The sequence below is a fragment of the Muntiacus reevesi genome, chromosome 16 (assembly GCF_963930625.1).
Source record: "Muntiacus reevesi chromosome 16, mMunRee1.1, whole genome shotgun sequence".
NCBI lineage: Eukaryota > Metazoa > Chordata > Mammalia > Artiodactyla > Cervidae > Muntiacus > Muntiacus reevesi.
The window spans coordinates 19,174,477-19,190,973 of NC_089264.1; the positions used below are offsets into that span (position 1 = coordinate 19,174,477).

At 41.4% G+C, this 16,497-nt stretch overlaps 1 protein-coding gene across 5 annotated transcripts in view; it reads left to right on the forward strand.

Annotated features, from left to right (window-relative positions):
• The first annotated feature begins 1,092 nt into the window (after positions 1 to 1,092).
• The window catches only part of PPA2 (inorganic pyrophosphatase 2), a 105,968-nt gene continuing 90,563 nt past the window's right edge, over positions 1,093 to 16,497 (forward strand). For all 5 annotated transcript variants that reach the window (XM_065907380.1, XM_065907381.1, XM_065907384.1 and 2 more), the window contains exon 1: positions 1,093 to 1,298. In XM_065907380.1, coding sequence (XP_065763452.1) covers positions 1,127 to 1,298 — 172 coding nt within the window. In that variant the 5' untranslated portion in view covers positions 1,093 to 1,126. The remainder of the gene's footprint in view (positions 1,299 to 16,497) is intronic.

The window sequence follows — 16,497 nt, forward strand, 5'->3', positions numbered from 1 at the left end:
GTCACTGATAAACTGGTGAAGGTGGAGGAAGGAACCCATGTGGACTGAAATGAGGGAAGAATATGAAAAAGAAGAGATGATACCTGTAGATGATATTTCCATAAATTTTTCTGGAAAGCCGATAATTTCATATGTTCTTAAACTTAGAATTTCATATGCTTATGACAGAGGTTTGGTAGAGAAGGAGTTCCAGGAACAATTGAACTCAACAACAAAGGAGCCATTATCTATGTAAGGCATGACGGATGCACCATTCTTCACTAAATCTCAAATCTTAAGTGCTTGGCATGTAGACAATCCAGTGGGCAGATCAGGGTGAAATGCGGAAGATGGTAAGTTTACAAACAGAGAGAGGCACAGTACCAGGTGCCACTGTAGGAAAGAAAAGAAAAAGGAATGATAAATCACCTCTACTTGGATTAAGCATGAAGGCTTCATGGAGAAGGCATTTGAGGAAGTTGCCATTTGGGGCTCTGTAACTCATGTCAAGCCTTCACAAGGAGGCCTGATTACGGCTCACAGTGACGTTTTCATGTGTCTGCACGCTTGTCTCCTACATTGGACAGGATATAGAGGGTGCTTGGGACAGCAATCAGTCAATATTAAGTCAGCATGGCTGGGTGGCCACTAGTGGTAAAGAACCTGCCTGCCAATGTAGGAGACATAAGAGACACAGGTCCGATCCCTGTTGGGAAGATCCCCTGGAGAAGAAAACGGGAACCCACTCCAATATTCTTGCCTGGAAAACCCCATGGACAGAGTAGCCTGGCGGGCTACAGCCCACGGGGTCGCAAATAGTTCGACACGACTGAGGTGACTTAGCACGTATGATCGTAAATACTGTCTGGATGAGTGAAGGAGTGAGTGCATGTATACATTAATAAGTGGCAGTGAGCTCCTCAAGGGTGGTGGGCCTTGAGCCTCGGCCTCGCTGCGGGTACCCTCGGGCCATCCTGCCAAGTTGCCGGGCGCTCTAATTTCTAGGAGCAGTCTCCAGCCAGCGTGGCGGGGGCGGGGTTCCAAGCCTCCGCCCGGGAGTGCCCACTCCGGGCGGTAGGGGGCGCCGGCGCGCGGCCGGGCGGGTCCCCCGGCACCACCCGCGCGAAGCCGGACCAGTGTCTACGCCATGCGCGCGCTGCTGCCGCTGCTGCGCACCAGCTGGGCCAGGCCGGTGGGCGCCGCCGCCGCCCGCCTGCCGCGGGGAGCGAGCGCAGGGTCCGGGCCGCGTCGGACCATGGCCCTGTACCGCACGGAGGAGCGCGGCCAGCCCCACTCTCCCGATTACCGCCTCTTTTTCAGTAAGTAGCTCGCGGGAGGCCCGCCGCGCGTCGCGCCGGAGGTTGGGGATGGGAGCGTGGCCTCCATCCCTGCGCCCGGCGGGCACAGCGCGGTCGCCGCGCGGTCCAGGCCACGTTCCCGCACTCGGGGGCCCGCGCCGGGCCGCGGGAGCTGCGAGCGAAGGGAGCCGCCAAGTCCCCAGTCACGGAGCGCAGAGACGCAGGGCGGCAGGCGGGGCCGCGCCGGGTCACCCTGAGCGGGGGCCGCGGTCACCTGCCCGGGCCCGCAGCCGTTAGCCCGGCCCCCGCCGGCGTTCCGGATTCAACTGCGGTGAACGGAGTTCCCGGGTCAGCCCGCCCTCCGGGTGGGCGTAACAAAGCTTCTCCGGCTAGGGCCGCTGGCGATTGGAGAGGCAGGCGGGACTTCGGAGATGCTTGGTCCAGCTGTTCTTCTTTTATGGGGCGGGGCTCTGAGGAAGGCGCGCTCAGCCGCCTGAATTTATACTCGCGAGTTTGCACGTTGAATGTGATCCACGATCAAGGACCTCGTTGGTTCCAACGTAACCCCTTGTCCTCCCCAAATTGAGCAAATCCAGAAGGCGAAGCGACATAGGACCTTGACCTGGTCAGCTAAAATGGGAAAGACCCGGGTCTCCCTTAGTCTCTTTTTTTTTTTTTGCACCTGTATGTTTCACTCTCTTTTTTTTTTTTTTTTTGCACCTGTATGTTTCACTGTGCAGGTTAGCTATGATGTGAAGTAGCGAAGTTGGTTGAGTTGCTGTCATCCCTCACTGATCTGAGAGCCCCCAAGGGGAGTAGTACCTTTTTTTTTTTTTTGTAAAGTCGGCCTTGCCTTACCGCCCACCAATTAGGAATGTCAGCTCTAGAGACTTTGGGTTTCAGCTCGAATCTGGATTCTTTAGCGCTTAACTCTGTGATCCTGGACGAGTTTCCAAACTTGCCAAGCCTTGGTTTTTCTCTTGTGTAAAATAGGGATGTAAGAATTACATGGCATAGTGTATACAAACAGATTAGTCACAGGGTCTAGAATATAAGTTCTGTTAATCCTTGTGATCATTTGTGATACCTGTAATTTACAAAATATTTACACGTTTCCTACTTGAGCCTTGGGTGGAGGCGTATTTTATAGGAGAGAAGACTCAATTTGCATAGTTTTGTTGTTACTATCTTTGGACTGGAGCAGGAAATGGCAGCACACTCCAGTGTTCTTACCTGGAGAATCCCATGGACAGAGGAGCCTGGTGAGCTATAGTCTATGGCGTTCCAAGGAGTCGGACACGACTTCGCACCTGAGCACACGGGTACGTGGTCATAAGGCAGCTGATACTAAAATTCCTGTTTTCTTTAAAATTTTCTCCATATTCTTTTCCATCCTTATTTGGCCAAGGCTAATAATGGAGTAGAGAGGAATCATTAACAGGAAGACCCACATTTCTGATGGATTGTTGCAAAAGGTTACAACATGATGGTTTGGGGAATAGCTTTCCATAGTAACAGTGTTACAGATTGGCAGATTTCAAAGTAGATAGAAGCTGTCTAACTCCTAAAATGGTGAAAGTATTTTAGATTTGTTATAAATACAGTAATTATAGGCCAAAAAGTCAATGAATATTTATGAAGTCTGTGCTGGACCTGTTAGATGTGGCACTGAGAAAATTTTAGTTATGGGCCCAAGAGGTTCATAATATCAATATAATTAGTTAAGGAAAATATAAAAACACTAAAAAATGTTTTATTTGCATGTTGGCTGAGAAAAAAACAGCCTTGAGGATCTTGGAGCATGTGGTGTAGCCTACTGAGCACTGACTTTGGAATGGAGAGTCCTAGGTCTTGATTCTGGCTCTTCAGTAACCCACTATGTGCTGTTGGCAGGCCGTGGTGTCATCTCATATGACCAGTGTCTGTAGCTGTGAAAGAAAGCAGCTGACCTACCAGTGATCTTCAAGGCCCTCCTTAGTGCCCGTATTCCCTGGAGGCATTGGATGACGAAGAGATACTTCTAACATTACTTGTTAGGCATGTCGGAGGCTCTGGTGACCTCTTGCTGTGGTGTGGTTTTTTTTCAGCTGCCTTGTGTTTCAGACTCATGACTTTTCTATAGCTGGAATGCCACAGATAAAATATATTTTATATAAGTATAAAATATTATATGTATGTCTCACTCAGTTGAAATCATTGACAGAAAAGAAGAAGAAAGATTTTACTGAGGTTGATGGGCAAAAGTTGGAAGCACGTAAAGTAGTTTGGAGGAGGTAGTGAAGTGGTGAGGTAGCCATCGAGATGGTTGGGTTGAACAATTCCTCAATTAAACGCCAGATGGCATCCTTGACCCAGGACAGTTTATGATTTGCTGGAAGGGGTGGGACAAAGTGAAATGAAGCCCCTTCAGTGTTAGGGGGTATGCGGGCAACAGTGAGCAATTTTCTCTTAATAAAGATAAATCAATGGATATTTGTACTCTGGCAGTATCCAGGAGCAGTAGTATGGTGCAGTTCTCTCCCTTCAAAGAAGAGCATGCGTATACCACTTTTTTTTGCAAAGTGTTTGGTATTGTTTAGCAGTGAAATCATTTCCCACATTTCCAAATATTTCCCAAGCCTCTGTAATACTAGTGAAGTTGGGAGGTAGGCTTTTTTGAATTTCATTTCTGTAAATGGTTCTCTTTGCCACCATTCAGAAGAATTAGAATAAATGATAGATGCAGGACTTGGTTTTCCCCTTTTAATTGGTGTTAAACCTTGTAGGAATAGTACTGACATGAGACAAGGTGGCGGGGACGAGCATCCTGGTGGTAATCATGAGGCCTCTTGGCCCTGTAATTAACTTTTTGTGGCGACTTGTGTGAGTAATTGAACTTCTCACTACCTCATTTTATTGAACCCTAGAAAGAGGAGATTGGAATCAGTCATTTTCCAAACTGCTTAGTTGAGCACAAGTATCCCGTTGTGTGTTACTAGATTTTCTTTAAAGGAAGAGCTTCATAGTTTATTGAATTAGCAAACCGCTTCCCATTTTATTACCTTGGGGAATCACAGTGTGCATATTAAAGTTCTTGGAAATTTGTATGTACTGTAACTTGTCCCAAACTTTTGAATCCCAAAGCCCCTGTTTCTCGGGACATTTATTGACATTTTAGTAACTCTAGAGTTTCATAGAATCCTATTTGGGAAGCACTGAGTTCTAGATTAATAGTCAAAACACTTGGGTTGTAGAGGGGTGGGATGGGGAGGGAGATGGGAGGGACGTTCAAGAGGGAGGGACATATGTATACCTGTGGCCGATTCATGTTGATTTATAGCAGAAACCATCACAATATTGTAAAGTAATTATCCTCTAATTAAAGAGTTTTAAAAATGGAAAAAAAAACTAGGTCGTAGGCTTGACTTAACTTGGTCATCACTTGATTTCCTTTAGCTCACTTTTTCCATCTGTAAAGTGGGAATAGCACTGATGATTTTATAGAATTGCTGTGGCAGCTACATGATACCATATATGTAAAGATTATCAGTGTCTCATGCGTGGAACATGGTTAATGTTTAATATGTATTATTTCTTTTTCCCTTTTGACTTTAAGACACTAGACCAAAATTCTTGTTATATTTTATAAAGGATGAGAACAGTGGGATATGGATAGAATTGGATACTTTGACTGTGTCCCAATTTATTAATTCCAAGTCTTGGGAGTTTTAGTGGGTACTGATGACCTGCAATCTTTTGAATTAGTTGTGAAGTCATGATGAAGTAAGACTTGTTCATATAGAACTAGAGACATAGCATTGTATACCAGTATTCATTTGGTAGTCTGCATGTGTTTGTTTTGTTCATAACCTATAATTCATTATTTTAAATTTTTAAGTTTTTTTAAAGGATGAGGAGAAACTACGCTTTTCATAATTTGGATTTTTGTTACTGTGGGGTAAGTGACTGGTTCAGTTAGAGAAATAATGCCATAGATAATTCCAGTTGCTTTTATTTAGCATGAGAATGAATCGTGCAGTTTTTTAACAATGAATTTGTTTTATCATTTATAATAAGCATATGTTTATGTTGAAATTATTATATATTTTCGTTTTTAAGTTACATCATTTGAATAGTAGGAGCAATCTCCCACTGAATGTACCACATGTCTGGACTTAATAAAATTTACAATGAGTACTGCACAAAAAGTGTGTTTTGAGCCTTAATTCTTATAACCTTTTTTTTAAAATTTTGCCTATATCATAGAACTTGAGTTAACATAATAGAAGATAATGGTTATTGTGTGGATATAGAAACATTAATAATATTTATTTGGTTTTTGTCATTGCTACAGCTTCCAGTAAGAATCTCTGTAAATGGTTTTAGTAATCGTATGTGATAGTATGTTGGTACTTGGCCTACATGTCGCTATTTGATGTATGTAATACATATAATCAGATACAGGTTTTGCAGTTCATTTGATTTTCTCAATCAAATGATTTAAGTGAGCTTTCATTCTGAAACAACTTGCTATTCTAAGAGAAGAACATGTAGATAACTTACAAAGTGACAGAATGAAATCTCATTACAGTCCAGTTGAAGGTACAATTTTGACATTGTTTGGCAGTGTATAATATATGTTGATGGGCCTGATAGAATTTGTTAGCTTATGCTTAGTAGAAATGTAGTCTGATTTTTGACAAAGTGAAATACCACAATAAGGTGGTGGGGTGACTCCCATTGTTTTTCTCTCTCCTCGTAAATATCCAAAAGTGATAGTAGGTGGATAAAAAAGATAACCCTGAAACAATAAATAAGAAGGAGCCATTAGAGGTGGTGATTTCAGAGTATTTATAAAGGAAGAAAAGCAGATGGAGGTGTGGTTATTGGTGAACAGGCACAGAGGAAGTCCCAACTTAAGTCTGTGTGCCGAGGGTCTGTAGTTTCAGAGGAAGTGGAGCTGCTTTGCAGAACCTCAGGGTCTGAGGACATGTTGATGCTGTATGGGAGGGAGGGTGAGAGAGAGAGAGACACGTGTGGAGCTTGACACGGGAGGAGCCGTTTAAGTTGGATTATGGAATGGCAGGCACTTGGATGTTTACTGCAGGCCTGGGGCTTATGCCATGGACCAGTTCCTTCCCCAGAATTGAAGGACGTGCTTGGAGATCAGCAGGACAGCCTGGTGGTGTTGCTGGCCCGCTGACTCGGGGATGTGAGTGTCACAGCCGGCTTCTTAAGCACACATCTTTCCCGGAAGCTGGCCCGTCGCCAAGCCCCTCCCACACACATCAGCCTTTCCTAGGCCTTTATTCTTAACTGTGGACCAACTTGTCAGGGGTCACCTTCAGCCAGGTTTTCCTCACTGCTACTGCTATCTACCAGCCTGCTTTGTCAAAAGGTGACCTTCATGTGGCGAATGTGATGATCAACTGAAAATTCTCCTCGCAGGTGAATTCTCAGCAGTATTTTCACAGTCTAACCCTCTTTCTGCCTTGAAATTTTTTTTTTCCCCTCCTGGGACAACACTTTCTTTTATCTTCTTTTGATGGCGTCTCCATCAACAGTTTCGTTTGCCCGATTCTCTGATCTGAACTCTAACCTTTGAAATGGCCCAGGACTCAGTACTTTGCATCTGTGTCTATCTTTTCTCTCTCTAGGGCAGGGGTTGGCAAGCCCTTTCTGAAAAGGGCCAAATAGTAAATAGTGTAGGTTTTGCAAGACCAGTGGTTTCTCACAAACTACTTAACTCAGTGTTGCAGGGCAAAAGCAACCAGCGAGTGAAGGCATGGGTGTGGCTGTGTTCCAGCAAAAGGCTGTTCATAAAAGTAAGGGCAGCTCTTGTGCTGGATTTGGCCTGTGGGCCAGAGTTTCTGTTGTTGCCTTTGCTGCAGATGATCCCATCCATCGAGATATCTCTGCCTCCCAGATTTGTAATGTTAGCCCTAGTCTCTTCTTGAGCTCAAGATTTACACATGCGGTAAATGTACTCTGTATTTCCACTGAAATGCCCCAGAAGTTAACCTAAAGTTAATGTGTAGAAAACAGAACTCCCTGTCCCCCACCACCTATTTCTGCCTTCACACCTATGACCAGTAACTTAGGAACTGTTGTTGTGGCCACTCTTACCCATATCTAGTTACTAGTCTCTCCCTTCAGTCCAGCTTTTGAAATGTATCCAGAAGACAGTTACTCGTCTCCGCTCCCACCCGTGCTCCCGTATCCATGTCACCAACATCTTTCACTTGAGCGATTCCAGGGGCCTCCTGGTTCTTCACCCTGCTCCCCACTGTCCCCTGAGGTCTGCTTTCTACCAGGAGCCACGAGATGTAAGTGTGATCATGCCAGGTTCTGCTCTTACTGCTGCTGCCGTAAGGTCCTGTGTGACCTGATCCTGGGCTTCGCCACTGCGATCTTTGCTTACCACTCTTCCTTGTGATCCGTGTCCTCCAGCCATCCTGGCCTCCTGGGTTTCTCCAGCATGCCCTGCATTTTCTTGCCTCAGCATCTCTGCGCTTGCTCCTCGTGCATTGTTCCTCCCTAGATGTCTGCTTGACCCTCTTCCTCACTTCATTCAGCTTTCCTGGCATTTCCATAAAATATCTCCTTCCACTATTCTTTTCTTGCCCTGTACCTGATCAAGATAAAAATATTTTCATTGCTTCTATGCACCAACCCCCGACCAGAATATAAATTACACAAAGGCAAGGAATTTGTATATCTAGTACCCAAAACACTGCTTAGTGTACTGTATGTGTTCAGTAAGTATTTACTAAATGAATGATTTTAAGAAAACCTTATAAACTAAGTGGGAAAAAAGAAAAGAGAACCAGAATTTTTCAGAGTCACACAGCTATCCACTGAATATCAGGTATCCACTGATTTCAGAAGGGATTGTACCCATTAAGGAGGAAGAGGGGGCTATGAAGAAAAGGCAGTCAAAGAACAAGAGCTTTTGGAGATTAAAATCTGATTAAGACGCAATAGTCGATAGAGGGGGTAGTGGGTCAATTGGTATTCTGTTATTTTAAGCCACCAAGTGTGTGATAATTTGTTAACAGCAGTCCTAGAAAGCTGATACAGAGAAGTTAGAACATAAGGTAAAGAAATCTACCAGGAAGTTGAACAAAATGTCAAAGAGAGCATGAAAAAAAAAAAAAGGTAGAAGAGACCTAGAGATTTACTTTAGGAAGTCTTAACATTTGGATACTGTGAGTTCCAGAAAGAAACAACAGACAAAATGAAGAATTTTCAGAGGAATAGTGAAAGAGACCTAAGAATTTCAGTACCCAAGTGTTCTGAGTCCCTGACTCTTTACTGTGAAAACTCAGGAAACAGAGGCTTTTATAAAGAAGGCCCTGAAAGTCCCTGGGGTTGGGAGCAGGGGAAGGAGGGAGAGCATGTCACCTGCAGAGCACCGAGAGCAAGCTGCTGTCTGACTTACTAGCAGCCTGAAAGCTCGGAGACTGGAGTAACGCTTTCAAAATTCTGAGATCGTTTTCCTTCTAGAATTTACCCTGGCAACCATTAATCCAGGGTGTAGGCTGAGTCAAGACATTTCAGGAATTTAAGGACTTTGGAGACTTACCTCCCGTGCCTCCTTTGGTACACTACACAAGTTAGGAGTATGCTCTTGCAAAACAGGTAAAACAAAAAAAGCTGAAGGCATGGAATCCAGAAAACAGATCTAAGCTGGAAACCAACAAAGCAGAGTCTCAAGGTGCTAAGAAAGCATCCAATCCAGATTGCAGCAGAAAGTATGAGATTTCCAAAGGGAGCTATTTGGTTAGAGAATTCCATAGTTCTGTGGAAGCTGTGAGATATTTGAATAATTGATAGATAGGATTACGACTGACTGAGGAAGGAAGAAAATCAGAAACACAACTCAAAATAGAAGTTGAACAGAAAAGGAAATTATCTATAAGATTCTACTTGGCCAAAAATCAACATATAGCAATGCTTCTTAAACTTGCCTGACTCGTATGCGTACTAATAATATAGATACCCAGATTTCTCTCCTTATGATTCTGATTAACTAGGTATGAGATCTGCTCAACAAGCAATCCAGGCTTTTCTGATCTTTAGCAAATACACTAACTGGAAAAGCATAGAACTCAATAGGATTATAGAACAGTTTATGAGTTTTGAAGTGAAAAAATGTAAGTGCAGAAGATAGAAAATTAGGAAAAAAAATAAAGGAAGAGAGAGAAAAAGCCTGTTAGTTGAGTCAAGAAACACTGTATATGTTTTGATGAAGCAAGGAGTAAAGCTGTGAAGTACTGGCCAATAGAGAATTTAAAGGGATTAGGTTGAAGTCAGATGAACTAAACTAACCTTTCAGAGCTGAAATCAGTAGATAATATTCTAATATTGTAAATGAAAAACTATATGAATATATTACAGTATTTGAAAAAGTAAATTGGCAACAACTTGGTTTTAATTCTAAAGAAACAACCAGTCTGAGCTGCAGATAATGAAGTTCTAACCTAAGATTATCACTACTTTATTCTGAGGCTCTAAGAAAGGGCTGTTTCTGATGTGTGCATCAGTTCTGTCTTTAAAAGGTGGCATACGCTGCCACAGTGCTTGCTGCATGTACCAAGTCTGTCCATGGCTCACAGGTATAGTATGGATTACCCCATTCGTTTTAGACAGGAGCAGAGAGAAGGCAATGGCACCCCGCTCCAGTACTCTTGCCTGGAGGGTCCCATGGGCGGAGGAGCCCGGTAGGCTGCAATCCATGGAGTCGCTAGGAGTCGGACTCGACTGAGCGACTTCACTTTCACTTTTCACTTTCACACATTGGAGAAGGAAATGGCAACCCACTCCAGTGTTCTTGCCTGGAGAATCCCAGGGATGGGGGAGCCTGGTGGGCTGCCGTCTATGGGGTCGCACAGAGTCAGACACGACTGAAGCGACTTAGCAGCAGCAGGATAGATAGCACAGGTTTCTCTGTCTAGAAGTGGAGTGGTCCTATGAAATCATCCATCAGCCGAAATGTTCTAAAGAAGCGATACCTTAGGAGACCTCTTGCTAACGAATGCACAAGATAAATGGAGAGAAAGCACAGGTGCTCACGGACGTAGTTCAGAGCTCTGGCAACTTGCTGCTGAGATGCTGAGTGTAGTTCCCAGGGAAGGAGCTGGCCTGGCCGCTCTCTCACTGCTCAGGGCTGCTGCATGCCTCCATTAACAGCTGCTGAAAACACACTGAGTGCTGCTTTCATTTCTTCTTCTTCTTCTTCTTTTTTTTTTTTTATAAAAGTGAAAATCCTCTTTGGATTTTTGTTGTTGTTGTTAGCAAAACAGGCACTAATATAGGTCTTTTCTAAAGGTGAAGTGGCTTAAACCAAACTTTTGAAAAGCAGGGGATACCAGAACCTATCTTTAAACCCACCTGTAGAGAATCTTAATGCATTTAAGAATCTTAATGCATTTAATGTTGCTTAGAACTCAGCATTCAGAAAACTAAGATCATGGCATCCAGTCCCATCACTTCATGGCAAATAAATGGGCAAACAATGGAAACAGTGAGAGACTTTATTTTCTTGGGCTCCAGAATCATGGCAGATGGTGAGTGCAGCCATGAAATTAAGACACTTGCTCCTTGAAAGAAAAGCAATGACCAACCTAGACAGCATATTAAAAACCAGAGACATTACTTTGCCAACAAAGGTTCATCTAGTCAAAGCTATGGTTTTTCCAGTAGTTCTGTATGGATGTGAGAGTTGGACTTTAAAGAAAGCTGAGTGCTGAAGAATTGATGCTTTTGAACTGTGGTGTTGGAGAAGACTCTTGAGAGTCCCTTGGACTTCGAGGAGACCCAACCAGTCCTTCCTACAGGAAATCAGTCCTGAATGTTCACTGGAAGGACTGATGCTGAAGCTGAAACTCCAGTACTTTGGCCACCTGATGTGAAGAACTTACTCATCTGAAAAGACCCCGATGCTGGGAAAGATTGAAGGTGGGAGGAGAAGGGGACGACAGAGGATGAGGTGGTTGGATGGCCTCACTGACTCGGTGGACATGAGTTTGAGCAGGCTTCGGGAGTTGGTGGTGGACAGGGAAGCCTGGCGTGCTGTAGTCCATGGGGTCACAAGAGTGACCTGAGTGAACTGAACGCGTTTCAGTGAAGCCTAATATCATACTTATAGTACTGACTCTAGAACACTTCTGATGGATTCTTATCCTTCCTTTGTATGTTAGGTCAGTGGTTAGCTCTCTGATTGTGCCAAGAGGACTTCTTTGTCTTTCAGTTTATAGGATGTTGCTGATCTTGATAGTGTATAATGCGCCGCGCCCTAACTTAGCTGTAGGCATTGCTCACATTTTAGCACTTTTGTATTCTGACATGTAATACATTGCCTTTTGCATACTAAATTGTATATTACTTAATTAAAGGAAATTGAGAAAATTAAGTGTCAGAGAAATCGAGTGACTATCAAACTCAGCAACTACAAGGCAGACTCTTGCCCTCTGTATTCATTGCTTCTCTACAAATTTATTAGTATTATGCCCATCAAAGCAATATAATTATCAGAGATCTAAGGCCCTATTTTATTTTCCCAGACATTTTCCTTTTTTTTTCTTTATTATTATGTTTTTATTTACACTATTTCATGACCCAAATGGCTTCTAGTAGGTTTGGTTATCTGAGTCAAACCAGTCATTTACTTTTACATTCTTTTTGCCTTCCAGAATGGCAATTAGAAAATTATTTTAATGTATGTATTGGCACTGCCTTAGTGTTTGGATATATTTAGATCCCAGTTTGAAGTGATAGATGTCAAAGAGCACTTCTCACAGATCTTTAGCTTTTAGTGATCACAGCCTAGCCCTATTTCCCCTCATACTTGAGTAGCACATACTTCTCTTACATCTTAATATTTGTTGAGACTTGGCGCCAGTTAACAAGAGCTTTAGGGAAACTTAACAGCAAGCCAGTGTGCTAGAGGTATCAGTTAGTCTTATTTAATTCCAGGTAGCCCAGCGATTCTGTCCAGTTTCCTATACTTCATTAAGTTTAATAACAAACTTTCCTGGTTTGTAGGACTTCCTGAATTCTTAGAGCTGAGGTTGTTAATTTCCATCAGTGATAGGTTGCAAATGTAGCAACCTGTAGTAATGTGCTAATCTTTCTTTTGTTTAGAATTCTACCTTATCTTTATGACTTAAAGTAGAGAAAAGAATCGCAGGTGGGTGATTGTTATTTGGAGTAAGTGCTCCTATTTATATGTTAAAATGTACTATATTTTTTTAAACTGCCTTCTTTTTTGTGTGTGTGAGCAGTTCTGAGCTTTAGTAGAAATATAGACTCATTTAAACACCATCACAATGATGGTACAGAACAGTCTGTCACTCCCCCAGATTTTCTCCTGACTCCTCTTTTAAGCCAATTCCAACCTCTCCCCTCAACCTCTGGCAACCTCTGGTCTGGTTTTTATCCCTATAGTTTTGCCTTTTCCAGAATGTTATCTTATTGGAGTTGTTTGAATCTAGCTTCTTTCACTTAGCATAATTGCATTATAGATTTTGTTCATTTTCTTTTGTGTATCAATAGTTCATTTTTTATTGTGGACTAATTGCTGCTGCTGCTGGACTGTTGAGTAGAATGCTATTGTGTGGGTTTAGTAATTTGTTTATCCATTTACCAGTTGGATATTTGAGTTGCCTCCAGTTTTTGTGATTATTGAGTAAAGCCCCTCTAAACATACACTGAGAAGTTTTTGTTTGAGCAAAGTTTTCATTTTTCCTAGTTAAGTACTTAATAGTAAAATTTCTGCATCATATGTTTATAAGAAACTGTCAAACTGTTTTCCAAAGTTGCTGTACTGTGTTCAATTCCCCACCACTATATTTTATTTTAATAGAAAATATGTAAATGTGACCCACTCAAGTAATCTTGTTATTTATAGAAAAGTAAATAATCTTGCAGCAAACTGATAATTTTGTTTTCTGTTCTTTTTTTAAAAAGTTTTTTATTGAAGGATAATTGCTTTGTAGAATTTTGTTGTTTTCTGTCAAACCTCAACATGAGTCAGCCGTAGGTATTGTTTTCTGTTCTTTGTGTTGCTCATAGATGTCTTTAAAATCTGGCAGAGAATTTGAAATTTGATGTGGTATGTGAAAGAGAAGGTTTTTTTTAAGGTGCATCCTTTTTAACTGATGGAAAAGAGCTTTATAGATCTTCAGTTCAGGGAGAGTTTCATCTCCTTTGCCACTTGTGTGCTTTTTCTTATCTTCATCATAGTTTGTGCATCGGGTCATACATAAGTCACTCTGTTGCTAGGGTGGGAAAAGGTAAATTATATTAGCAGCTTGTACAGAGAAATGAAATAGTAATAGAGATATTTGTTCAGCACATATTAACTGAATGCATACTAAGCAAGCGCTGGGAACTTTTCTGGGTTCTGAGGATCCAGTAGAGAGCCTCATAGAACAAACAAACACAGCAACAAAATGTCTTCTTTCTTCAGGAACTCTAGAGATAAGGGGTAAGGAAAACCCACATGGCATGAGAAGAGGAGATAAAATTTTGGTGGAATGTAGGCCATTGTTAAGTTATATATTTCTAATTATATTAGACTGAAGCCATTGTTTGTATTTGTTCTTTTGTTTAAATAAACTTTATTTTGGAATAATTTTAGATTGGACAAGGTTGCAGCAATTGTACAGAATTTCAGTATATATCTTACCATGTTCTCTAACATTAACATCTTTCATTACCACTGTGCATTTGGCAAAGCCAAGAAACCAACATTGATACATATTACTAACTAATTCCACATTTTATTTGGGTGTCACTGATTTTTCCACTAATGTCATTTTTCTGTCCCAAGAGCCAATCCAGGGAGCCACATTCCTCTTAGAGATTATAGTTCCTTAGGTTCCACTAGTCTGACAACTTCTCAGTCATTCCTTTCATGAGTTTGTTTCTTGATGACCTTGAGACTTCTGAAGAGTATTGGTTAGGTGTTTTGTAGAGTGTCCCTCAGTTTGGGTATGTCCAATCTTCTTCATGACGAGACTGGAATTAGGGGTTTGCAGGAAGAACATGGCAGAAGTGAAGTACCTTTATCTCGGCGTATCAGGGGATCTGTGCTATGATCACGACTTGTCCACTGGTGATGTTAGCCTTGATCGCTTGGTTCAGGATACTGATCGTCAGGTTTCTCTGCAGAAATGTTTTTCCCCTTCCACACTCTGTTCTTTGGAAACAAGTCACTAAGTCTGGTCAACACTTGGGGAATAGGGTAAACTTTTTTTGGAGAGGAAACTTTTTTGGAGAGGAAACGTCTACATATATTGTTTACGATTTTTCTGAAAGGAAGATTAGTCTCTTCTGTCATTTTTATTTATACATACAATCATTTATTTGTTTTACTATGGATCATGTATATTTATTGTATACTTTGGATTATAATTCATTACAGGCACACCTTATTTGGTTGTCCTTTCCTTTGTTGTACTTTGAAGGTCCTGAACTTTTTACAAATAGTTTTATGGCAGCCCCGTGTCAGGCAAGTCTGTCCTGCCAATTTCACAGAAGCCTTTATGCACTTGGTGCCTCTGTCTCACATTTTGATAGTTCTCGAAATATTTAAAAGTTTCATTATTATAATATTTGCTATGGTGATATGTGATTGATGATCTTTGGTGTTACCAGTACAATTCATTGAAGACTCAGATGATGGTTAGCTTTTTTTTTTAGCAATAATGTATTTTTTTAAATGTATGAATTGCTTTTTTAGATATAATGCTATTGTACACTTCATAGAATAAATGTAGTGTAAACATAACTTTTATGTACATGAGGAAACCAAAAATTTGTGTGACTTTCCTCATTGTGTTATTCGCCTTACTAACAGTGGTCTGGAACCAAGCCCGCAGTGTCTCCGAGGTTTGCCCGTAACCGTTATTTATTTTGTTGCTCAACTTGCTCCAGCTTTGACCTTTGGGAGCTCTTTCAGTTTGCCTCCTTTTCCCTTTGGTATGCCTGTGAGTGAGTGATAGTTGCTCAGTCATGTCTGACTCTCTGCAACCCCATGGACTGTAGCCCACCAGGCTCCTTTGTCCATGGAATTCTCCAGACAAGAATACTGGAGTGGGTTGCCATTTCCTTCTCCATTGACATACCTGTAACTTTTTGTTTTTTTGAGCACTTGGTCACTTTGTGGTACTCCAGAACATTCCAAGCTCATCTTGTATTTTCTTTGCCCAAGAAACCCCAGTTCTTTTCATTGGAGAATGGTATTTAGAAACCAAGATTTGAGTGTTCTGTATACTCGTTGCTACTGGAGTGTTAGCCAGTCCTTAATTTGTTTATTAAAATATTTTAAAAGTCTAAATTTGAAAATTATACCAGAGAAGTGGCAGGCCAGAAGTAGTACATACCTTGACTTTGGAAATTACAAAGTGAAAATTTTCTATGGTTATATTAAGCCCAGCTTTTGGAAACACACATTCCAATAAAAGTATGCATTCATATTTTATTTAAATAATATATACTTTTAAAGATATTTTACATATATATTTCAGTATGCAGTGAGGATAAAATAGTTTCGGTTATTGAAGTTTGTTTGTTTAAGCTTACCTGAATATAACATCCTTATCACTTTGAGTGGAACAAATGACTTGTTTCTTTTAATTTGGTAAGACTTTTAATGCTTTGTTTCATGTGGGTTGTAGGTAGAAGTGAGGAATTATGTTGTTAGGTTTCTCTTGGGAAAATTGACATCACTTTTAACCCAGTTCACCTATTCATGAGCCTCTTTTTGAAAGTAAGGTTATTTCATATTTGGGGTTTTAGTTTAATTTAGACACTTTTTACTCTGGATGTTTAAGCCACAGGGATAAGTGAATGGTTTCAGCAGCCCAGATATAGTTGATTTGGTGTGTACAGCAGTCCCCCTTATTTGCGGTTTTGCTTTTCATGATTAAGTGTTAAATTGCATGCCACTGTGTTCTGAGTAGCATGATGAAGTCTGGTGCTGTCTGCTTTGTCCCTATCCTGGGCATGAGTCATCCCTTTGTCCACCCTTAGTAGGTAGATGTCTTGGTTTTCAGACCAACTGCCCAGACAGAGCTTGTGTTCAGGTAACCCTTATTTTACTTAATAATGGCTCCAAAGCATAATGATGCTGGCAATTTGAATATTCTCTTACTGTGCCTAATTTGTAAATTAAACTTTATCATATGTAGGTGTGTATTAAAAAAAAAAAACCTATGTGGGGTTTGGTACTGTC